Source organism: Meles meles, chromosome 12 (genome assembly GCF_922984935.1).
Source record: "Meles meles chromosome 12, mMelMel3.1 paternal haplotype, whole genome shotgun sequence".
Taxonomy (NCBI): domain Eukaryota; kingdom Metazoa; phylum Chordata; class Mammalia; order Carnivora; family Mustelidae; genus Meles; species Meles meles.
The window spans coordinates 19,582,361-19,607,090 of record NC_060077.1 but is presented as its reverse complement, the minus strand read 5'-3'; the positions used below and the strand labels follow the sequence as shown (position 1 = coordinate 19,607,090).

General features: G+C 53.3%; 1 protein-coding gene across 2 annotated transcripts in view; it reads right to left on the bottom strand.

The window, feature by feature from the left end:
* The window catches only part of ADGRD1 (adhesion G protein-coupled receptor D1), a 121,087-nt gene that overhangs the window by 68,457 nt on the left and 27,900 nt on the right, over positions 1-24,730 (bottom strand). For both annotated transcript variants that reach the window (XM_046024578.1, XM_046024579.1), the window contains 8 exons: positions 22,534-22,788; positions 19,703-19,767; positions 18,809-18,964; positions 15,606-15,665; positions 12,870-12,987; positions 11,593-11,703; positions 9,743-9,818; positions 3,896-4,037 (listed from right to left, as the gene is read on the bottom strand). In XM_046024578.1, coding sequence (XP_045880534.1) covers positions 3,896-4,037; positions 9,743-9,818; positions 11,593-11,703; positions 12,870-12,987; positions 15,606-15,665; positions 18,809-18,964; positions 19,703-19,767; positions 22,534-22,788 — 983 coding nt within the window. The remainder of the gene's footprint in view (positions 1-3,895; positions 4,038-9,742; positions 9,819-11,592; positions 11,704-12,869; positions 12,988-15,605; positions 15,666-18,808; positions 18,965-19,702; positions 19,768-22,533; positions 22,789-24,730) is intronic.

Here is a 24,730-nt window from a genome sequence, read left to right as displayed (position 1 = left end):
AGGTGCCTGAGGCCCTGGGCTCGGGGACACCGCCTCGGTCCAGGAGCCTGGGGTGACTCTGACCCTCGGAGGAGAGTCTGGCGGCTCCTAGTTGAGGAAACTGTCCAGGCCCTGTGCCTGCGCATCCCCCGACCCCGGGAGGCTACACTGCGGCTATGGTCAGGGGGCTCCCCACCTTCAAAGGAGGGCTCCGTTTCTGCCACGGGCACACGCGGTCCATCTGTGCCATGAGCAAAGAGCCAGTGAGAAGCTCGGCAAACTGAAGATAAGAGTAAAAACCTTCCCAAGTGCCCATCCCTCCGAAGCCGGCAAATGTGCGGACACTAAAGTCACAAGGCTGAGTGTGTCATTTTCTGGAACGTCCTCAATCACCGTGATCTGCCACCACTGACACCACGGAAGAACACACGGCTCTGTGTTCCATGTTCCTTCTGTGCGCTCTCGTCTGCGCAGATCGCCATCCCAGGCAGCGATCCTCACCTGGCCTCGGAGAAACGCTCGTCCTTGTTTTTAAGACACTGGAAGGTTTGCTCACTGGACACTGGACTCCGTCATGGTCCAAAAGTGTGCTCCACAGCGTGCACAGGCACGCCTCCGCATTCGGAGAGGGCAGTGGCCAAGTGCACATGGGCACTAGCGCTGTGCACGGGCCTCCCAGACTGACACTACGCCACACGTGTGTCCCTGGGGGAGTGACACCTGCTTTCCGGCCACCTTCGGGCCACAGCCTCTCGCTCCCCCTCCTGCGGACGCCGACACAGAGCACGGCCCGCACCGGCTCACCTCACGGGCCAAAGTGACAAACCCAGCGCAGGGCCTCTGGGCCGAGCCCCCCACCCCTACCCCATGAGCTACGAGCTGTCCCTCTGGAAACATCCCTCTGCTAATGTTAGCCAAGGCTGGCTTCTATATCTGCACGGAAGTCTGGCGGCAGAACAAGAAAGCTCACCGGCCCCGTGGGTGCATGTTGTCAGCCCCGTGTTTGCTCTCACACCTCACAAGATGGAGGCACAGAAAGGCTGCTCACTCGGCCAATGTCACAGAGCCGAGATCTGTGGACGTGTCCATGAACCAGCTTCCCAGAGGACTGACACACCCTTGTGTTCCCCCGTGAGGGTTCCACACTGTAGACACTCACGGCCCCAACAGTTCTGCGCTGCTCTCCTCCTGAACCTGCTCTGGAAGGGCCTCCTGGTCACCGCACACCCAAGCCTCCAAGCCCGCCACCCTGCCCTGCCTCAACCTCAAACACTCAAAGGTTCCAGAGTCTCTCAAAAGAAGGTTTCTCTACATTTACATACGCTTGACTGGAGACTCGCGCTCTGGCTGGGCCACAGGGTAATGCCCTCAACACAGAAGCACCAACACGTCTCGACCTCGTACCAGACCAAACCTCCACAGCCTCTGAGCAAACCCTTCCACACGGCAGTGGCCAGTGAGGACCTCTGGCCCAGGGGCGAGCATCCCTCCGTGGAAAGAACCGTGCAACCGCACACAGACGCCAGCACAGCTCGAGGACAAGGCTACTCCCTGGGGCCACCGGGTTTCAGTGCGGCTTTCACCCACCTGGCAGCTGCTGAGCGCCTCCCTGCACCCAAGATCACTGCCACGCACCATGAGGAAGGCCTCAGGGGTCCCAAATGGGCCCAGAGCAGCTGCTCAAGAACCCATGGGCCAGTGACACGGTAGGGCCGCACACAGAGTGGCACTGGGAGCACACAGAGGGGCTCTCGCAGGGGTCGGGAGACAGGGAGAGGGCGCGCCCTGGCACAGAGAGCCAGCGCTCCAACCTGGTTGGAGGGAGGGGCTCCCACGGAAAGTTGGAGGGAAAAGCACGCCCAGAGATCGGCTCCTGAGGCCTAGAGTTGAGATTCTTCTTCGGGGAAGCTTGGAAGATTCTACATAGACGAGTGGGGTTACCTGGTCCGAGCTTCTGGAAGTGGAGGTGCTGAAGCAGAGGGCACAGTCAGGATCGTGGCCCAGCAGAACTTAGAAGAATGAGGGCTCTGGACCCTCTGACAATAAGGTCACCGAGGGTCATGCGTGGTGCCCACAGACAGACACCCAGGATGGCACCAAGGTTCCAACACAAAGGAAGTTCAGACTCTAGATTCAGACACGGTGATAACTGGGGTGGGAACTGGGAGCCCAGAGGATGGATAGGCCTGGGGGAAACACGGCCTCCGGGGCACCTGGAGATGGGAAAGCTGCGTGAAGAGGGGCTTCAAGGCTGCTGTGGGTTTGGGTCCTCAGTGACATCAGTATTCGGTGACACTGACATCTCAGCCTTTCCATGAATTCAGAGAAGTAAACACTTATGCGGTCACATTACTGGGACACCTGCTCAGGCAGTTAGAGGAGGAGATGCTATGGGGTAAAGGGGTGGCCCCCCAAGAGGAACATGTCCTGGGAGCTAGCGAGGTGGGGACAGGGGGCTGAGGGGCATGGGTGTCAATGGGGCCCAATGTGTCTACACGTTGGAGACAGGACACTTGGTGGGCCAGAGATCTCTGGGCCTTCCGAGAACGTTTTTGCAGTCAGAAGGGCGGCTTCTGTGTGAAGAGGGTGGGGGCCCAGTGTCACTCTAGGACTGTGACCCGGCAGCGCCACTGCTAGGGTCAGTAGGGGGACAGTAGGGGGAGCAGCCCTGTGTCCACAGATGGGCTGGTGGGCCCAGAAAGGGCGTATTTTATGTGCATGAGAACGGAATGCTACTCAGCCTTCCAAGGAGGCAATCCTGACACGTGCTACCGCCTATATGAACCCCAAGGACCTGGCACCAAGGGAAATAAGCCAGAAGTGCAAGGACAAGCACTGGAGGGTCCCACTTGAGCGAGTTCCCCAGAGCAGTTAGCTTCGGGGTGACAGAGAGCAGACAGTGGGCGCCGGGGCTGCGGGCAGAGCGGCAGTTTGGGAAGACGAACGAGTCCAGGGACGGACGGCGGTATGAATGTGCTTCGTGACACAGGACTGCACACTTACAGACGGTTAAGATGGCAAACCTTACGTTATGTATATTTTACCACAATTTAAAACTGTTCTCGTGTTTTGTGATTTTTTTTTTTTTAAAGAGAGAGTCTGGGTGCCGGGGCATTCTGAGGCCAGGACTGTGTGTGCAGGTGGGTGGGAAAGGGCTGTGCAGACAGAGGGAATGAAAATATGAAAACACCCTTCCACGAGGACAGATGAGAAGGCCCAGAACACAGTGGCCGGCACACAGTAGATCTTCAGTTACCACGGGTGGAACAAGGTGGGACAAGATGGAGTAGAACGAAGTCGAAAATCCTGGAGGGAAATGTCTTTAGCATGACTCCAAACAACTAAAACCACAATGAGTTCTTAAATAGAGGCCTTGAAAAGCCTGTTCGGGTGTTGAATCAACACTTATCTGGGGACATATCCTGACACGGGAGAAGCTGGGTGTTGTTGGAAGGACAGAGCACATCCGTGTCCCTGGACACTTGTCATTCCTACCCATGGACAACGACAAAGCAAATGTGGACAGAATTCCAGTGATGACCCGGCAGGACCAGGAACTCACCCCTCAGGACAGTGGAGAAATGGCCTACCCTCGGGCTGAGAGCATGCTTCTCATGGAGGACAGAGCACTACATGCTGCTAAGGGCAACCATTAAAACGAGTGACAGCTGCCCACTGCACCTCTCTGCCAAGGACGACACTTACCACCATCCAGAAACGCCACGCACACACACACCTGTGAAAGCCTTTTTCTCCAAAGTCAACCCTGTCCCACCACCGTGCGAAAACCGTGTCCCGGAGAGAAACTCCAGGGAACACTCATGTCCTCTGAGACTTTCTCCAGCCCCAGAGACTCCACGATGTCCTCAACGCAAGACCAAAGAACGCAAGTGATGGCGAGGCCACGTTAACTCACCAGTCTGTGCCTGAGCTGCACTGTGACAAGCGGCGAGCCCGACAGGTTCTGGGACAGCACGGGTGGCGGGGACACCTCCAGAGAAATCAGGTAGCTGGCTGCAAACAGCGTGTGCCTTTTGTAATTTGCTGCCTCCGCAATCCTTGGAAATAAATGAGAAATCATTACAAAAGGGGGAAAGGTGGGCATGCAACCAGAACACCTGCGTTGAGAACTTAATGTTAAGGCTGAAATTTTTGATACTAAAATCTTCCTGCGATGGAAGTTTGATTGCCTCTTTCAGTCCACGCTGCTCTCTAGGGCTGGAAGCCGCTATGTGACTTTGGGTAAGTGACTTACCCCGTCTGAACTTCAATCTCCCTGCTTACAAAACAGTGCAAGAGATGGTAGTGCAGTGACTGCCTGTGGTTCCCCTGTGTGATGGGGGTTCGTTCTCCGGAGAAAGGCTCTCAGTTGCCTCTAGGTAGCCACCTCCCTCCCCACCTCCAGACCATGTTCTCTGCTGTTGACTCCAACCTTGGCTCAGGAGTAAGCCCTGCTGTCCAGGCCTGAACCACTCAGTTCACTGCCTCCCTCAGGCCACAGGGACTGTTCAGAGGTGAGGGCATGATCCAGGAAACCCAAGGAGATGCAACAAGATTCAGAGGGCAAATGTTGGGTCAGAGACCCTCCCTTCTCTCTACTACTTGTCTGCCCAGGAGGAGGAGGCCCTGGCAGTAGCTTACAGGCATGAATGCAGAGATGAACTGGGAAGCAAGCACCCCACCACCAACCAAGGAAGAGAAGAACTAGAGCTGAGTGATGTCAACTGGATGCTGGATCAAGCTGCTCCTGAAGCCAATCGACCTGTGTGCCCTTCTGCTTCCATGATCCAAGTACCCTCTTACTTGAAACAGGTTAAGCCAGGTTTTTGGACACTTACAGCCTAATCCAAAGACTCCTGCCTGATATATATGGTATTTGTCTCATGGAGTTACGAGGTTAAATTACAAGATGATATTCAGAGCCAAGGCAGGAGCAAGAAAAGAAGCCCATGGTGCAGGATTTAAGGAGGTGCCCACACTCAGGGCCCAGCACATGCAGGTGGCACTTGTATGACTCCAGGAATGAGCACCTATCTGAAGTTGCACCCTCGGTGCCTGCTTGCCTCACCTTAGTCCCAGCCCTGCCCGACACAGCAAATGTCTGTTGGCGTGAATTTTGACTTGGGGAAGTTGCCCTCAAAGGCCCACAATGTGGAGCCACTATACGCCCCCCTCCCCCGCTGGGCCACCCAGCCCTCTGCTGCTATCTTGTCTCATTGGGACCTTGGCTGCCCTCCACCCGCTCCCCCAAGTCTGCTGGAGGAGTCTGCTCCCTGCCTGTGTTTGCACCCACACGACTGTCCTCATAACACCTACCCACGTCTTGGGGTGCTGCGTGTGCAACGCTCTTCTTCCCTCAACTACTTTTACCTAATAACGAACCTCAAGCAATTTGCTAGAAAGAGGACCGTGAGCATTTTCTCTCCACCTAGATCCACATTCCCTACCATTCCCTCACGTCTGCCTCACCTGGCAGGCTCACACACACACTCTTTTTCCTGCCGAACCACGAGGAAGCATGCCAGGACACTCCTCTCCCGCCACACTTTAGCAAGGCCCTTCCAAACCTGAAGACAGCCCCCAGCATACCACGGCCCAATCATCACCCTCGCAAACTTGACACCACCTCCGTGGTCCCCGCCTTGTGCCTCAGAGCTCTGTGTGGTCCCGAGGAGGCCAGTGCTCGAGCACATCCCCGCAGGCCCCTGAGTTCTGGAACAGTCCCCATGGCTCTCTCTCCTTCCCGCCACAGACATACAGCAGTGCCAGCCACAGTTTGCAAAACGGCCCCTACTATAGATAGGCTGTGTCCCCAGGAGGAGCTCAGGGCCTAGCACCTGGGGCAGGACCACTCCATGGGCCACGCTCACTCCTTCCCATCATGTCACCTCAGGGGACACAGGCTATCACGTCCCACTTTTGATGACGTTAGAAAGTGACCTGCTGGCTGAAGTGGTGCGGGCCAGCTCTATTCCCAGGTGCCCTGCTCACTGTGTAAATTTAACAATAACTCTGTCTGGGCACCTGGGTGGCTCAGTTGTTAAGCATCTGCCTTCGGCTCAGGTCATGGTCCCAGAGTCCTGGGATGGAGCCCTCGAGCCCCGCATGAAGCTCCCTGCTCAGCGGGGAGCCTGCTTCTCCCTCTTCCACTCTCCCTGCTTGTGGTCCCTCTCTCACTGTCTCTCTGTCAAATAAAAATTTTTAAAAAATAATAATAATGACTGTTCTCCAAATACCGCTCACCCAGTGGTGTCTACACCCACTGATGACTTTTGCCCTAATCAGTAACTACACTTAGGGCTCCAAGATGGTAGATACCATCTTCCAATGTTGTCTTTCCTTCTGCATTGATTGGTTGTCATTACTCTACAAAGAACAAGTGTGGACACTTGTCAGCCACCAGACCCTCTGGGAACTTCTCCATCAGAAGCACATGTGTCTGTCAATAAGACATGGAACCCAGAGACCCAAGTCATGGCCCTGCCTCTGCCAGCTGGCAGCCTGGAAGTCCCATCCACTCTCCGGGCCCAGGGCTCCATCTGTGGTGGGGTAGTGGAACTGGGTGACTCAGACTCCCTGCCCTCCTCGGATTCCTGGCCCCACTCAAAGGAAAAGCCTGTCCCAGTTGCTAGCCTGGCACAGCTCACAGTAAGAGCCAAGCAGTCCTCATCGTGACTAGGCAGGTGAGACCATCTGCACGCAGGTGGCACAGCAGGGACCAGCTAAGTGTCCCCCAGGACCTGTGGACACTCAGACACTGCTCCCAGCAGTGGCTGCCTGGGTCCTCAGGAGTGGCCCGCCCAGGGCTTGGCTGGGAAGATGGGAGACCCCGTCCTAGCCTCACCCCCATCTTCACGCACTAAACTCGTGTGCTGACTCCAACCCACCCCAAAAGGGGATTGAGAGGACACTACAATCCCATAGCATCATTCATTCTTACATAAACCATACATGTATGCAGGCCACAGGGCCTGATACTGAAGGGAAGGGACTCCACTGTGTCGGCAAGCAGAGCGCCTTCTGACCACTCTACCCATCTACTCCGAACTGCGTGTGGAATGTGACAATCACCTTACAGCCGATATAGCAAGAACGTCCAATCATCTCGGGAGGCGATAAGGGCAACAGGGTGTGTTAAGAGCACCAAGCTTTGTTTAAACAGTCAACTCAAGTTGCGCTCTCGGCATCCTCACCCATCAGTACTGTCATCAGCGTTATTCTAGAAGGGAGCACACAGCCAACGACCGCCAGGCATTGCCCAGGTTCACACCACCGACAAGGGCGCCGCGTGGAGGACAGAGCCAGACGCCCAGCACCCAGTTTTGTGCTGCTAATTATGACACTGGTGGTCACCTTCTGTCCCACTCTGGTGCCACAGGAGAGAACACGACAAATACAGGGACTGTGCCTGATGAACTATTTGGATGATTTTTTTTTCAAGGTTAATTTTGACAATAAGACACCTTTGCATTCAGTGCTGCCCTTGAAACTTCACCCAAGCTGAAGATTCCACACAGGAAAGATATGTTCTCATCGTGGCAAAAAAATTTGACTTCAGGAAGCCAACTGACATGCATTTGCTGCTGACGAGGGTGCAAGTGGTCCCCAGGTGTCAATGTTAACAGGTAGAGGGCCGGGAGGGGTCAGGATCTGCCTGCACAAGTCTCAGAGCCCACGGCTTGCAGGGATGAGAGGGGCTGACCACAGTTTTCTGGATCACACAGCACGGGATCTGCGGCTCCTAACAGTCCTCTCTGTGCTCTCCTGGGGCAGTGAGGACAGCAGGGAGGTAAGGCTAAGGCTCTGAGATGGACGAATATCCCATCCTTGGACTCCCAGAAGCAGGACAAACTCAGCCTCATCCCCCATCCACCACAGTGGGCGCTGACATAATGGCATGTCTGGCAGGGGTGCCAAACACGGGCCTGGGGGGCTGCCTGGTCCTATATAAAATTTTAGGGGGACACAGCCACTCCCATTCCGTCATGGGTCGTCTGAGGTTGCTTCCAGGCTTCCACGGCAGACTCAGTAGTTGTGACAGAGGCTTTATGGCCCGTAAAGACCGAAATATTTACTATCTGGCCCTTTATGGAAAAGTTTGTCAGCAGCTGGCTAGAGTTACGATTCTACTCGGTCACAGCGAATTGTCCCAAAACGCGGGCACAGGCGGAGGTCGGTAAACAGCAGTTACACTTCCTCTTTCCTCTCCTAGCGGGAGGCGAAGGGAGACCAGGAGGGTGATACAAACCCTGTTCTCCCCGCGCTCCACCCGGGCTGCAGACAGGCCCAGCCATGCCTGGTAAGCACACATTTCAAGCATCCCTCCCACAGGTCAGCTTCAGCCTGACCGCTTGGCCCGAGAGCTACAGGTGGGTAAACCGGGGCAGGAGGAGTCCGCTTCCCTTCGTAATCCTGGATTTGGAAACTATCCCCCAAAGACTTGAGAAGGCATCTTTCTGAGGAAAGGTGACGGGACTCCGCTCTGACAAGTCTCCTGAGCAGCTCCGGAAACCACACACACGAGGGGCCGGTCCCCGTCCCTGTCCCTAGTTTTAAGGAAACCGGCCAACGTGTAGGCTTTCCCAGGACCGGCGGCCCTGGTCTATAGCCAAGTCGGGGCTGTCGTGTCCCCGACCCCACCGTCTCCCCAAAGGCTGCGGAATCCGGGCAGTGGCGGAGGACTGCCTTGGAGACGGGCTGCACGGTTCCAGGTGTTCGGCCCGCATCCTTTGTCGGGTGGCGGCTCCAACAGCGGCAGCTCCCCATCACCGAGGGGTGGGCACAGCCACCCCGCAGGGCCAGGAGAGGGCACGTGCAGGGGAGGGGGGCGGGGCCCCACCAGAGGAGGAGCAGAGCCACCCCGACCCTGCCCTCTGAGGAACCATCTCCTCCTTGCGTCTAGGTGGGCTGACCCACCGCCAGGCCGAAAAAGCCACGTGAAGAGACTCCAGCAGCGAGAGAACAGGACAGTCCAGCCACCATGATGGACACATGACCCAAACGGGCCAATCACAGCTTTCTCTGAATGTCCACAGAGCCATGTGAGCAGATCCGGCCAATGACAGAGCAGGATGCTCTGATCACCATGACTGGGGCCCAGGCTGGGCACATAACCCAAACGGGCCAATCACAGCTTTCCCTGAATTTCCACAGAGCCATGTGAGCAGATCTGGCCAACGAAAGAACAGGACACTCTGGCCATTATGATTGGAGGGCGCCAGGATGGATACAGGACCCAAACGAGCCAATCACAGCCCTCCCTGAGTTTCCATGCACACATTCGGGACTGCAGCTGCTGTCCGAGACCTGAGGACCCAGAGCTGTGGCGTTGTGAGCCGCCTGGGCTCCTGGGTCCAGCCGTGCCTGAAGCCTTCCTTATCCCCCGAGCACCCAGCCTCCCCGCCGGACGCCCAAGCCTGCTCACCCAACCAGCCCTCACTGATGCAGGGGTGTGCTGTTGTTCCCCACTTTTACAAGTGACAGCTAAGGCTCAGGCCATGAAAACACGCGTCCACCACCGCACAGGGAGTACCGGGCAGCTGTGGTCACCTGACTACTGGACCATCAGCCTACATGCCCAATGCCGCTGAACCCCCAGCGTCTGAGGTCCCATGTCCCCTTTCTGGATCTAATAACGAAGCCCCCGGCATTGGCATTGTGAGTCCTTTCTGGTCCTGCATGCCTGTGATGACCCGGAGGCAGGGGTGTTTGAGCGGTCAGCCACCCACTGCCCTCTCCCTGTCCTGGGACCTGGGACACTCACTTGGTCTTGGCTGGCTGGATGTTGTCCAAGTAATCATGCATCCTATGGTACAGAAGGCCCACGATGGTGGTCCAGGCTGCGGAAAAGCAAAGGGTCACAGACATCTGTCAGACCCACTTGCCTAGCAATGCACAGTGCCAACCCTCACACCCAAGTCCAAGGGCGGGGGCAGCTCCTGGGGGAGGGGGTATTGGTGAGGAGAAAGTGAGGGATTCTCGGGGGTGGAATTTTGCAAGAGCCTGAGTAGAAACTTTGTGACCCTTCAGCTGTGAGTTTAACCATGGCAATGACTGCCTGATCCTCTCCTGAGCTGACTCCAGACACACAGATGTTGCCGCTCCCGGGGAGAGCCTGACTCGCCAGGAACATGAGAGTTTCTGTGGGCAGAAGGTCCCCGTTCCAGCAGTGGTCACAGTGCCAGCCTCCAGTTTTGCACCGTCTGGGTGAGCGTGTCCTGTTTGCTGTTGGCATATGGAGTCTTTGCAGCCACATGAACACATAAGTGAGGCAGCAGATGCGGGGTTTACAAGTCACCGCGATCACGCAGGTGTCCTTTGTGCCTTTTGGCTACATCCCATCTCTGCTATGTGACAACTTTGAAACAAGAATCCTTTTTTTATGTTGTGTCCCTCCTCTAGCTTAGCAGAGGACGCTTGAAGGAGAAAGCAGTTAGCTGTCTTCTGGAGTTCCTCGGGGGTATTTGTGGAATAAGTTAAAATTTCAGGAAAATATTGAGCATCCTATCACTCTCATGGTGTGCCAGGCAGAAGGGCTTGGCTCATTCAATTCTCAAAATGATTTTGTGAGTCTAGTACCAATATTGTCCCCATTTTACAGATGAGGAGACTATAACGCACACAGGTTCAGTAACAGCCAGTGAACGGCTGAACCAGGCTTGGAGCCCAGGATTTCCAGCTGCCAGTTGGTCCTTGTGACCAATATGTTCTGCTGCCACAGGGCAGAGCATAAGGCCATGGTCCCACTGAGTATGAAGAATGGAGGGTTCTAGATCCTGCAGCCGGGTGGCGTGAGATGAGCAAAGATCACATGTGCAGTTGGCAGACCACAGCCTCATCCCCAGACACCCCCCCGCTTCTGTAGTTCACCCTGTGTCGGAGGCCGGGAGTGTTCCTGTGACATCTCCAGGTACCTTCAACACAGGCAAACAAGAAGGTAGGGGGAGCAGAGGTGGGCTTTTGTGGGGTGGCGAGGGATGCCTCCTTGCTGAGGAGGAGACCCCGTGACCCTACACTACCCAGGCTGCTCTTTGTCCCCAGTCTCTGGGCAGTGCATGTCCTCTGGCTAGACTGTCAGGAGCAGAGAATCCCAGACTCCCCCGACAGCTGGAGGGACTAGCAGTGGGGGCATTCACTTTTCAAGGGACCAGATGGGCTGGCCCTGCAGCAAAAATGGCCAGAGCTGCCTGAGCCACCTGAGGGGGATGGAGAGCCCAGGGTGGACACCTCTCACTTAGCCTGAGTCCACCCTGGGTGGGGGAGGGGGAACAGCCCCGTCTCTTCATAGCCTGCTGACATGTCACTATGCCGCTCTGGGAGGACACAGGTGTCGCTGAATCACCTCGAGAGCCTGTCCAAAATGCAGATTCCCAGCCCTCCTCCCCAATTCCAGTTCACAAGGCTGGGGTGCCCTTGGAATCAGCATTCTGAGTTAGCCGCTCAGTCGCTTGCCAGGACCCCCCGCCACCACCAGCCCCCGAGGAATGCTGGCCCAGAGCCGCTCCCGCAGGAGCAGGCGAGCTGGCGTGAGGGCCGTGTGTCTGCCGGGTTGCAGCTGCCCGCACATGTGCACGGCCCCGGAGGTCCTGGGGTGGCCTCAGCAGCTGCACTCACCTTGGCTGCGGAACGCCTCGTGGGGAACCTTGATGTAGCTCTGCCCCTGGGCTGGGAAGCGGTAGTGGGAGGAATTTATGGTCTCTGGCAGGAGTTTGGCCACAGAAAACTCTGAGAACAAGCCAAAGACAGGAAGCCACAGTCAGTAAGCTCCAAGGCGCAGGAAATTGGGCTGTAAAGGCCCATCTGCTTCTGCTTTTGCTAACAGAATGAGCTCCCCTGGGCAGTGTAATTACCTCTAGACAATGACGACCTGAAAAAATAAGGGTCCAGGGAAGTCATTTCCACTGTATGGCTGCCTCATCCAGCTGGCCACACACCGTGGGGGCCTTGTGGCCCGAGGCGACCCCTCCTTCCCTCGGGGCAGCCCGTCAGCTCTCAGGGCCTGCTCCTCACCGCACTCTGGGGCACCCAGGACACATGGGAGAAAGAAGGTGCTAGAGACGCTGGCCTTCCAGCCATCGGTCACTATCTCAGCCAACAGTCCCACTAACACTCACCTCCGTGGGTCAGTTTAGCCCCTGCCCCAGAGTCTGGCTCTTGTGGGAGAGTATCAGCTGTGCAATGCTGCTTTAGATAAAGCCTTTTCAAAGGGAGGGGCCATGAAATCAGGGCAAGTGGGACTCTGTGCCGATTATCTTGGAAAGCAGATTTAGGCCAAGCCTCCATCTGGCTCTGCGAAACCTGATTCTGCAACCTTTTATTCCACAGATGCTCAAAGGAGCTGCTGCTTTTTGACTCCCGTTCCGAACAGAGACGACTGTCACCCAAGATCGGTCCAGCCCCCAAGTCACCATCAAATGCTCCCGTAGCTTTGTGTCCGCGTCCTGGCTGAGCACCTGGGCCTTGATCTCACGCTCCCTCCACAGTGTGACTTGGCGTAAGGGCGACACGGTTTACAAAAGCAGAGAGGTGTGTCTGAAGCAATGGTGTGTTTGCTGCTACGCGTGTGTGTGCGCCTGTGTGTGTGTCTGTGCACACCTGCACGTGTGTGTGCCTTTGCCCGTGTGTTTACGCGCTGTGTGTATAGAGGTGTGTGCTGGTTTATGGGCACCTGTGCCCGAGCATGTGCGCACCTGTGGGTGTGTGTGTGTGTACTGTGTGTGCACCTCTGCAGGTGTGTGCACGCCCCTGTGCAGACGTGTACGTCCCTGCTTGTGCACGTGTGGGTGAGCGCAGGGCTGGCAGAGCAAACCGCACAGGCCACCTGGCCTCCAGGGTCCCCCCCCCCCGACGCCTGCACCCATGACCACATCCCACCCCGAGCCAAGCAATACCTGCCATGGAAGAAGAGCCGACGATAGTGACCTGGGGCTGGCTGGCGTCCAGGTTGAAAGAGATGTGGCCCATGACGGTGTCGATGGTCTCAATCAAACCCAGCACCATGGCGTTGTCCTGAACACAACGCCACATGAGGGCACTGAGACAATGGAACCTGCACCGCAAGCCCCCTGAGGCCAACCTGAGGCCCACCCGCCCAACATGCCGCCGGGCTCCACACTGGCACCCCCTGGCACCCAGCCACAGCGAGAGCCCGCTGCGTCCCTGGAGTCCTCGGTGGGCCAGACCCATGATCTCTGTGAGCAGATGAGATCGGGAGACAGCCCCCAGCACTACACCTCTCACGGGCAAGGCCCACCCGGCTGAGCTCACAGCACACAGACATCCCCGGTCACCCAGGTCGTTGGCTGCAAGGCTTCTATGCTTAGACAAAGGTGACAGAGACCTGGGCCCAGCTGCACTCAGAACTCACCTCTGTAATCTCTGACCGGCCTGCCTTACCCCTTCTGTTTCAGGAGGAGGGGGCTGATTGTCCCTAAGTCCCCTCCAGGACAAGGACACAAGAAGCTTCATCCCAGCGTCCATGCATGGGGAGGGATGCTTTGGAGCTGTCAGAAGCCCAAATCCCGTCTGACCTACCTGGTGCACCCCTTCCCTCCAAGCGCCCTCTTCACTCATTCTGAGTCCCCAACGTGGACAGGATCCCAGTGGAAGCTGCCCCATGACGGTGGGGGTCCTTCCTAGTCACCCCATATCTCTGCAGACCTCTCAGATGGAGCTCCGCCCCCATCATCAGATACACCGCTACTGGGGACAGGGCCTCTCGGGCCCTTGGGGGCACAGTGGCTGTGCCTCTCTGCCGCCGGGCCCCTCCCCTCCTTCCTGGAAGGCGTCTGTTTGCTAAGGATCCTTAGCATTCTCTCACAGACGCGCTCCAGGAGAATCTAATGAGCTGGGAAGAGAACATTGAGGCCAATTTTAGACATTTTCTTTGAGGCCTGTGGCCTGATTTCAATCAGCCGAGCACAGTCAAACACATGGAAATCTGTGTCTCGGGTGTGCACTTCTGCTGGGCGGTAGCTGATTCATACTTTCTCTCGAAGGCACGTTACAGCCCGCCTGAGTCTGAAGAGCTCCATGATTATTCATATCTTGTGACACAGCATTCAGAGAAAGTCCCTTTAAAATGACACTGATGAAATGGGTCTGCTCAGGCCCTCCACTGGCCATTTTCCAGGGCTCCCAGCCCTGTACGCAGACTGCCCCCGGAAGGCGTGGACTCTGGAGGGTCGTGCCTTTTTAAAAAAGAATTTGTTTCTAGGTAAGACCGTATCAGTCTTAAAGGCAGGTCCCCTCTTTTCCTCCTCCCTTTGCCTATGTTCATTCCATCTTGTTCCTTTTGAAACTGTTCAAATAAAAAGTTCAGAGACAAAACCTACTGCAGTCTCATGAATAGCATTTCTGCCTCGAACTGCTAAATATGGTTTAAACATCATAGGTGTTCAGGAGAATGAGCGCTTCAGTCCCACACCAGTGTGGCTGCGACTCTGCTGAGCAAGGCAGCTAGGAGTCCTCCAGCCTGCCGGGCAACCTTGAATGTCATGCAGTGAGACCACATCTTCAGAAAACAGACAGAGCCAGAACCCCAATGTCATGGACTGAGGAAAGACTCCTCGGACCCACTGCGGACTTTACAGGAGTGAAAAGTAAGTTTCAACTGTGCTTCACAACTGAAATGTGGGGTCTCTGTCACCGCAGCACAACCTGGCCTGGGCTGCCTGATGTGCCTCCTGTTGCTGGGAACATCCTCACGTGGCTGAAGACAGCCGGACTGAATCTGACAGCGGTGTGTGGGACGGAACGTACACGAGAGCGCTCAGGGTCACAGCAAGCCTTAGGGCTTTGGGTGACAGCTCTTTCTAAAGGTTTTTGTCATCGGCAGTTCCTGCCTTCTCCACAGCATGTAAACTTGTTTCATTTGTTAAATGGTAAAGTCAATGCAGTTACTTTTAAAAAGAAAAAAGTATATTCCATTCTCCTTTCTAATTATTTGCAGTTCAGGGGAAATGAGGTATTTTTTGGTTTTTATGTTTATGATCATGAAACATATAATCACATGTTCCTTTTTTTTTTTTTTCACTTAATCTAGGGATCTTTAGACATAAAACATGTGTTTCTCTTACCACTCAAGAGCAATGTGACTGTGAAAAATATTTTATTAAAATGATAAATAGGGGTGTCTGGGGGGCTCAGTGGGCTAAAGCCTCTGCCTTTGGCTCAGGTCATGATCTCGGGGTCCTGGGATCGAGCCCCACATCGGGCTCTCTGCTCAGTGGGGAGCCTGTTTCCCCCTCTCTTTCTGCCTCCCTCTGTGCCTGCTTGTGATCTCTATGTCAAATAAATAAAATCTTTTTAAAAATAATAAATGATAAATAGAGGTCAACCTAGTATATACTCCTCATGAAGACAGGCAGCCACTTCCCAGCTCGGTGCCGGGAAAGAGAACACATTAGTGACACCCGCACACTTCTGAGCCCCACAGAAGGCACAGCCCTTGAACTCAATTGCAGATCTGGTCCACATGAGCTCTAATGACCCAGATGGCAAGACTGGAAGGTGCATCATTTCTCTCAGAGGTGTGAATTGGGCCATATTTACACCACTTCTAGGAAGACACGGCGGTTGGCAAAGTGCATACATTTTGACAACCAAAAATGTTTTTTTTTCCTTACCTCTGACACATCGACCCAACTGGGCAGTTGAAGAACCTCTCCCATGGTCTTTAGGAAAACCTAAAGGCAGACAAAATGACACTGCTTAGCATGTATTCCTAATCCTCAAAATGTCGAGACCTTTGATTTCTCCGTGTCTTATCAAGCCCTGGTTGGGTTTTACATACGGTCATAAAGACAAACAGCTCCCATCAGCACAAGAGGTCATGTTTTACAAAGTCCTTCGGAGCCGTCACCTCGTTCACTCCCTGTGACGAGCCACTCGTCAGCGATAAGCAGACAGATGTCAGAATGAACACAGCTTAGTCATGGAGAAACCCCAAAGCACAGGGCCAGGAGAGAAGCGGCCCTCGGGACTGCCTGTTGAGTGAACAAGTGAATGAGCCTGAGCGGCTGAACATGCCTTCCTTGGGTAGCGGACCCGAGCTGACACAAAACCACGTGTGCTCCCTGGAAACCACGTCTCCATAAAGAAGTTACTCGGAGACCCTTGGTCGGATCAGCTTAACATCATGTTCGGTTTGGCTCACCACTGTTCTAAAGAAAGTAAATTAGCTTTTAGCATGTTTAAATGGGGAGATTTAAATGAAAATATGTGCATTTCCGGCTTCCTTGGAGAAGAGCAGAAGCTCAGGCTGCCCCGGCCCACAGTTCCACACGGCCACTGTCAGCCTAAGTGAAGTGGGAGCAGCCCCCTTAGTCAGATATGTGTTCCTCTGTGCACCCCAGTCCTCACCACTCCCTATTGCCTGACACCTAGTCCAGTCCCTCATTTACATCCCTCATGTCGACTTTTTACTGTTTGTCTCCTACTATAGACACAGAATTAAACTTAAAGCCTGACCAGAATGCCTGGGTGGCTCAGGGGGTTAAAGCCTCTGCCTCTCTCTGTCTCTCTTTTTCTCTGTCTCTCATGAATAAATATATAAAATCTTAAAAAAATCCAAAAAACCAGACACCTTAAATCCTGATCAAATCTCCCATATCTCCACCGAACTGCCATCTCCAGAAAATTGCATTCTTCCTCTCACTTTAAGGCACCAAATATCTTGAGAATTCATCCTCAAAACTCCTCACTCTTCCATTGACTTTATCTGGTAAATACTGATTAAGACCCTGAAGGGCAAGGCCTTATGAACAAAAGACAAACAAAATATTGGGCTTGAGGTCTAGTGGGAAGAATTTATAATCTAGGTGAAGAGTCAGCACTTTAAAAAAAGGGGGGAAAAGATAACCTAGTAAAGTATTGAGGCTTAAAGGCCATACAGCTCTGTCACACTCAACTCTGCCATGGTAGTGCAAATGCAGCCACAGACCACTGTGACTAGACTAGCATGTTCCAATAAAACTTTATTACAAAAACAGTCAACGCACCAGATCTGGCCTAAGGGCTATAAATTGCTGATTCCTACTCCAGCGGAGCAGTCTGGTGGGATAAAAATAGAATGCTGGCCACATTACCACTTTTAAATTTTCTAGTAGCCATATGATTTGTTTGCATGCGTGTATGCACCTGCTGGGCGGGGGGGGGGGGAGGCGGGGGGGGGGGCAGAGGGAGAGGGAGAATCCTGATCTCAGAACCCTGATACGACCTGAGCCCAAATCAAGACTTGGGGTTTAACCAACTGAGCCACCCGGGGTGCCTCTGGTAGCCATATCTTTTTTTAAATTTTATTTATTTATTTGACAGAGAGAGATCACAACTAGGCAGAGAGGCAGGCAGAGAGAGTGAGAGGGAAGCAGGCTCCCTGCCGAGCAGAGAGCCCGATGCGGGACTTGATCCCAGGACCCTGAGATCATGACCTGAGCCGAAGGCAGTGGCTTAAACCACTGAGCCACCCAGGCGCCCCAGGTAGACATATTTTAAAAAGTAAAGAGTAAACAGATGAAACGAATTATGTTTCTACTAATTCTATGTTTCAAACTAATTCTGCGTCTTTCTTAGCCCCATATATCTAAATTGGCACTTCCACGTCCCAAGATAAAAATTGTCAATTCAATATTTTACGTTCTTCTCTTTCTCCTAAGTGTTAGGAATCCAGTTTTATGTCCCATCTAGAGCCTGGATTTCACGTCTCACATCTGACTTTGAATTTACCACAGTTCACAGACTCCCCAGCCAGATATGGCTAATGGGCCCCTTATCACCTAGCGCAGGAAATGACTTCTCACCATTTTCCTGTCCAGTTGCTAGTGGTAGGAAGCCAGGACATGGAAAACTGGATATTATTTCTCATCGAATCAGAGATGGGCAGGGTTTGGGGATGGATGGAGATGCCTGAGAAGCCGGCTCTCTCTTCCCCCCACGGGGGCAGGAAGGTGAGTGGGGCCGTCCTTCCACTTCGGGGTGCCTGGGCACCGAGGGCGTCTTCTCATGCACTCCCCGGGTCTGCCTTCTACCAGCAAACCTTCCAGAGTGCTCACCTAACACCACTGTCCTCAGCACACATGAATGCATGTGGATCCCCTGAGCTGAGTATCCTGTTGTCTCCCCTACATTGCAGCAGGGCAGAGACCGAGGACACAGGGCAAGGAACCAGTGAGGGACATTCAGCCCTTAGCCAGCCCTCTGCACCCTGCTCGGACCTGTAAACTGCTCTTTCCAGGAGGAACCCGCTCAGACGGGCCTTCTTTCTCCACCTTGGCCCAGAACCCCGGTACTCCCCCTCTACCCGCCAGGGACCCTCTACCTCGACCTGGAGGGTGTTTAGAGGAGAGTGAGAGGCGGCAGCACCTTGATTCCATGCCATCAATGGCACATTCACTAAGTGTTTTAGGTGACCTTGGCAATTCCCACTGACCTGTAAGTCACAGCACTGTGGGTCACAATGTGTGCAGCCTGTGGCCTTAGTGCACCGCAGCTACCCCCACCAAGACCCAGTCCCACTCTTCACCTATCACCAAGGGAGGCAGTGAGGACTGAAACTGGAGCTGCGCACCCAGATGGCGGGCGGCCGGGCGGGTGCAGAGACGGGAGCCACAAGGAGCCGCGGCAGAGCCGAAGGAGGCTCCAGCAAGCTGGACGGAGCTGGCGGGACAGGCCACCCTACCCAGTGGCTCATGACGAGTCTAGAACCCAGACTGTCACGTAAGAGTTCTGAGTTCCTACAACTCTGCGCAGATTGAACAGAACATGCCTGTGGGTCAGGATCTGGCGCTTTGCCATCCCCGACCGTCCAGGCACAGAAATCAAGTAGCTTTACCTGGGTGAGGTTCAGCGCCATTTCCTGCGAGAGAGGCTTATTGGGTAGTTTGAGGGACACATTTCGCAGGTAGCTCAGTGTGGTTCCTGGACTCTGGAAGTTTTTCCTCGCCTCTGTCAAGTTGGCTATGACGGGATGGTAAGCATTGGTGGGCACCTGAAAGAAATGACAGGCGTGATTCTAGCTCAGGATGAAAGCCAAGAAGTCCTACGGAGTCTGGCGTGCCCTCTTACAGCCCCGTGACGACGGCGGTTGCACCAACGGTGTACCAGGAGGCACTTCTGCAATTGCCTGACACAGACTGACCTTTCTCCCTCTCAGCAACTTCAAGAAATATGCACCCATTTGAGAGATGAAACCAAGTGCAAGGAAGCTCACCCAGAGATACACGTGGAACTGGCATTTGAACCTGCACCAAAGGTACAAGAGTCTGTGCCCTCCCTTTCCCTTAGAGTCCCCAAGGAAGGGAAAGTGGTGGGATTACAAGTACTAATTCCAGAGGGGAACGTTTCTGTACGGACTGATTTTCCCTCAAACGTCGGGAGAAGGGGCACGAAGAGAAAACAAGCCTCGGCACAGGTCCCCCCTTCTCTCCGCTCACTGTGCCGCCTGCCCCGGAGACGGTCTCAGTGTTTGTGTCCCTGGGCAGTCTGGTTGACTTCCTTTTGACCCCTGAGGCCACAGACCACAAGAAGCAGAGGGCTTTCCCTTCAGTCAGCCTGAGCATCCAGAGTTAGTGCCAAAGCTAGCTTCCCCTCCAGGGCTGATTTCTTCCCAGACACTATACTGCCAAGAAGAGAGAGCCAGACTGTCCAGTGGAATTCAGTCCCGGCACACAGGCTAAGCAGAAGGGCTTCAACAAGAAGGGGGACTGAGATCAATGCGTGTGCTTACCACGGTGTTGGCTGGGGGTGTCATGAAGACGTTTGGTGGTGTTGAAGATGACAACACATGCTTTCCTGGAAAGAATCAGTAATGCTTGATTAGGGACTGAAACATGGTCCATCTTTCACCCTAAGGAAGGCCTGTCTTTACTCAGGACTCTCCAGCTTCAGACACATCCAAGACAGCCTGAAAATGTTTTGAGTAGGAATGCTGCTGGGAAGATGAACGGCTAATAAATCAGCTTAATGGGCAGATGGTATGGATTTTCCCAGGTCACATTACTTTCCTATTTATGTTTCAAATTGCTTTTGAACACCCTTCATGCAAGTCATCATGTAAAGCGATGATTTTATACAAGCATTTACCGATTTCAAATAAATAGAGAACCAGAAGAAATCGCCCTCACCGCATCGGGACTAACTAGGGATGGAACACAGAGGGCCATTAGTCTCAGGCGAGGACAAACAATCCATCCGGTCAAGCCTTCCCTCCCAGACAGATGGAGCGAGACGAAGTGGTGGGAGAGACTCTCCTCTCGAGCCCCTTCGACCCTGAGGATTCCAGTTCTTTCTCCTCTATTTGGTTAATCATAAATTATTACAGCTATGTTAAACCTGGCTCTGATGGACGGCTGGATGGGGCCGTCCGGGAGACTTCTGGTCATTTTCTCTATATGTGATTTATGTCACATGACCAGTCTTCAGAACCAAGTCCCCAAGCAACATGGGGTGTGATGAGTCTAGTCCTGGTTCAGCAAAGATGCATGCACGTGCTCCTGAGACACGAAAGGGTTAAGGCAACACCTCTCCTGAATCGCCTCAAACTCAGACACCACCTTCACAGGGCACAGAGGGCAGTGTGGCCTGAAACGCTGTGCTGTGTGGGGCTGGTGCTCCCCATCTGCGCCCTGGGATGTCCTGGGGACACGAGTTTGCAGAGACAGCTCAGGAGCCAGGAACAGTGACACCTCTTTCCGGGGTTAATAAAGCGGTGAGGTATCAGGAAACCAGGGTTTGTTGGAGGCTTTCAATAACATAAATACAGATAGCATCTTGGTCTCAAAGTGACAAATCTCTGAATCTTAGGCTATGAAATGCAGGAGATTAATATCTTTTGTATTGTACAGGACCTATATTTTGTCCTTATGTCACTAATGTATAAGGAATGAATTCTACCTTCTCAGTGAGAAACGGGTGTCTCAAAGATGGGGGTGGACAGAGACATCCTGCATGCACAACAGCTGTGCCCTGCTCCCAAGAGCTGCAGCCCCAGTCGCTGGGGATCCCCTCTCCTCTGAGTTGCAGATGCGGCTGGCCCCACTGCCATGACCGCCTCTGCCAGAGGCGGACGATGACCCAGGCTTCAGGCCATCAGCGTACTCTGCAGCCCTGGCCACAGGGCTCAGCCCCCGGGGAAACACAGGGATCATTCTGGCCAAATGAGGGTCCTGGGCAGCCCTGCTGTGGGAGATGGCAAAAAAGAGAAGCTCTTGCCTTCTGCTGAGGATGGAGAGAGAACGTAGAGGGAACAGCAGCTATGCTGGCATCACAAGAAGGAGCAGAGTCAAACACAAACACTCTTAGTGACACATGTGAGCACCTAGAGCAAACTGGTTCTGAAGCAGATGTTCTTCTATTGTTTCCATTGTGTGACACTGTTTAATTCCCTTTTTGCCATAAGTCACTTTAGTTGTGTTTTCTGTCATGTAATCACAGGATCCTAACAGCTGAGTGGTTCACTGTTGGACCCCAAGGGGAGGCCGGCTTTCCGCCTCCTGGTCCTGACCCGTCCCTGCCGTCAGCACAGTGGTAAGCCAATGGATGTTTACGAGCGACTCATTTTTTGGCAGATTATTCTATGTTAAAATAAAGAATCAGTGTGTTCAGCTGTTGGCAGAATGAAAACGAATGAAGGGAAAGGAAGTATTAATCTTAAAACAGTGGAGGTGTTGGGAAAACCTGCCACGTGCAGGCTCTGTGCTCATGCTTTACCCGGTCACTGTCTATTCGCGCAGTCCCCGTCCCACGGTTTCCTTCCAGTTACAAAGGAGAATGTTGTGATTTGGAATGATTAAGACACAAAAAGTCACTTGCTACCATTCTGTGTATGTGGAAGACCCAAAGAAGGATCAGTGGTGGCCATGGGCTGGGAGGAGGACACAGGGAGCAAGAGGTAGTGGGTACTGGACTTCCTTTCCGGGTGAAGAGACGGTTTTAAAACCAGAAAGGATGGCTGCCCAACGCGGTGAGCACAGTAGGTACCACGGGACTGTACACCTTCAGATGGTTGCGTTTCTGTGCCCTGAATTTTACCTCAACAGAGGTGACCCCCAAGTCCCACGGCTCGTCGAGGCTGAGGGAAGATTTGAACCCAGGCTCTCTGTCCCTCGGGTCCCGTCTCTGAACACCCACTCTGTACTGAGCAAGAAGGGGCATCCGCGGGGCTTCCAGGGCCCCATCAGGGTCTGGCGCACAGAAGGCACCAGGTGAACCTTTGTTGATCGAATGCACTAATGGGCCTGGAATGTCTGCTCCCAAAGCTGTCCGTTATCACCCACCACGTACACCTGGTGGGTACACGAAACCCCCCAGTGACCCAAAGGATACTCCTCTCAGGGTCTCTCCGCTAAGTTGCCAGTTCCTCCATCTTAGGGAACAGGTGTTCTGGAGAAGCGGCTGGATTTCTGAGTTTCATCAGGATGCCTCGCCGCCTGCAGCACAGACAGCCTCCTCAGGAGAGTGAGGAGCGAGACATGCTAGGAAAGGAGGTGGACAGAAGGAGCCTCATCCTCCCAGAAATGGGCAGAGCTGGCCTGAGCCCTCCCCCACGTGCCCACTAACCAATGGCAGCTGTGAAGTACATCGAGATCTCGTCCGGGGTCAGGGCCCGTTCCCAGATGATGAACTCATCAAAAGCTCCATCCTCGTAACGCTTGGTCTGGTCCTGCTCAGACCCTATCACGAGGTTGACGCTGGGCTCCCCATAGGCGTGAGACACTTTGCCACTTGGGTCGGAGGTGCTCAAGGTCCCGTTGACGTAGACTTTCAAACCCTCCTTGGATTTCCATGTAAACAGGACATGAGTCCAGTAGGGACCTAGAAAGAGCAAAGATCACTGTTCTGCTGATGTGGAAAGAGCTCCCCATGCGTGTGTCTCCTACTTGTTAAGCACCTGCCTCTTGAGGTGATTAGTCACTCATGACCTTGGTGAGTCCTCACACGGGTCAGAATGTAGATCTGACTTTTCCTCAGAAAGAAGTAGAGGGAAGAAATTACCCCCATCCCCAAAACTCCAGAAGCAGTCCAAAGAGACCTTTTGCTATTTTAAATTAGATGCTTTGCTATTCTAAATTAAAATGAAATAATAGCTAATGGTCATAACTTGTTCAAAAAAATTTTTTTGATCCTGCATAGGCCATCACAGTGCAGGTCAATAAAACTTATCTGACAATAAAACTTATCTGTGGGCCTGATTCAGCCACAGCAGTTGGTGTCCACCTCTGCTCTGACATAGGATGTGTGATATCAACCAATGTGGTGGGACCATGGTAGGGCCACCCTCCTGGCTCATCTTGTTCCTCAGACTCTGATGGCAGCTTGTCCCACAAAGGGCTTCACTTTGTTTGGCAAGTGCTGTGTTAGGCATCTCATGGGCTTGCTTCTGGAAGGAACAGGGCAGCCCTTCAAAGTGTGTGTGCTACCATGAGCCAGGCATCACCTTAAATCACCCAGCAATTAGCTATGGAACATCCCAAAATAAAAGCTTCTGCACAGCAAAGGAGACCTCTAACAAAACCAAAAGGCAGCCTACAGAATGGGAGATGATAATTGCAAACGACATTATCTGATAAAGGGTTAGTACCAGAGTATATAAAGAACTGATACAACTCAACACCCAAAACAAATAATCCAATTTTTTAAAATGGACAGACGATATGAAGAGTCACTTCTCCAGAGAAGACATCCAGCTGGCCAACAGACACATGAGAAGAGGCACAACATCACTTATCATTGGGGAAATGCAAATCAGAGCCGCAGTGAGATCCCACCTCACACCGGTCAGCGTGGCTAAAATGAACAAGTCAGGAATGACAGATGCTGGCGAGGATGCAGAGAAAGGGGAGCCCTCCTACACTGCTGGTGGGAATGCAAGCTGGTGTAGCCACTCTGGAAAACAGCATGGAGGTTCCTCAGAAAGTTGAAAATAGAGCTACACTACGACCCATCAATCACACTACTGGGTATTTACCCGAAGAATACAAAGGTATGAATTCAAAGGGCCACATGCAGCCCTGCCGATGGCAGCATCATCTACAACAGCCTAACCATAGAAGCAGCTTGCGTGTCTGTGGCCTGAGCGGAGAAAGCAGACGTGGTGGGTACATATGACAGAATATTCCTCAGCCATAAAAAAACATGAAATCTTGCCTCTTGCAATGACAGGGCTGGAGCTGGGGAATCTAATGCCAAGGGAAATAAGTCAGAGAAAGACAAATACTGTAGGATCTCACTCATGTGGGATTTGTGAAACAAAATGAAAAGAGACGAACCAAAAAACAGACTCTTAACTATAGAGAACAGATGAGTGGTTACCAGAGGGGAAGGGGTTGGGGGTTGGGTGGGTAGGGATTAAAAAGTACACTTATCATGATGAAAAATAAAATAAGTTTTTAAAAAGATAAAGTTCTGGGGCACCTGGGTGGCTCAGTGGGTTAAAGCCTCTGCCTTCGGCTCAGGTCATGATCTCAGGGTCCCGGGAATGAGCCCCACATCGGGCTCCCTGCTCAGCGAGGAGCCTGCTTCCCCCTCTCTTTCTGCCTGCCTCTCTGCCTACTTGTGATCTCTCTGTCTGTCAAATAAACAAATACAATATTTTTAAATAAATAAATAAATAAAAATAAAAAGATAAAGTTCTATCAGTCAACCAGTCCATCACCACCCAGCAATTACTCAGGCCCTTTCCTAGGGTTGGGCTGCTTCCTAATCCTGAGTCTCTGGAGAGCACTTGGGTCCTAAATGGGTCCAAAGTATTATTTAT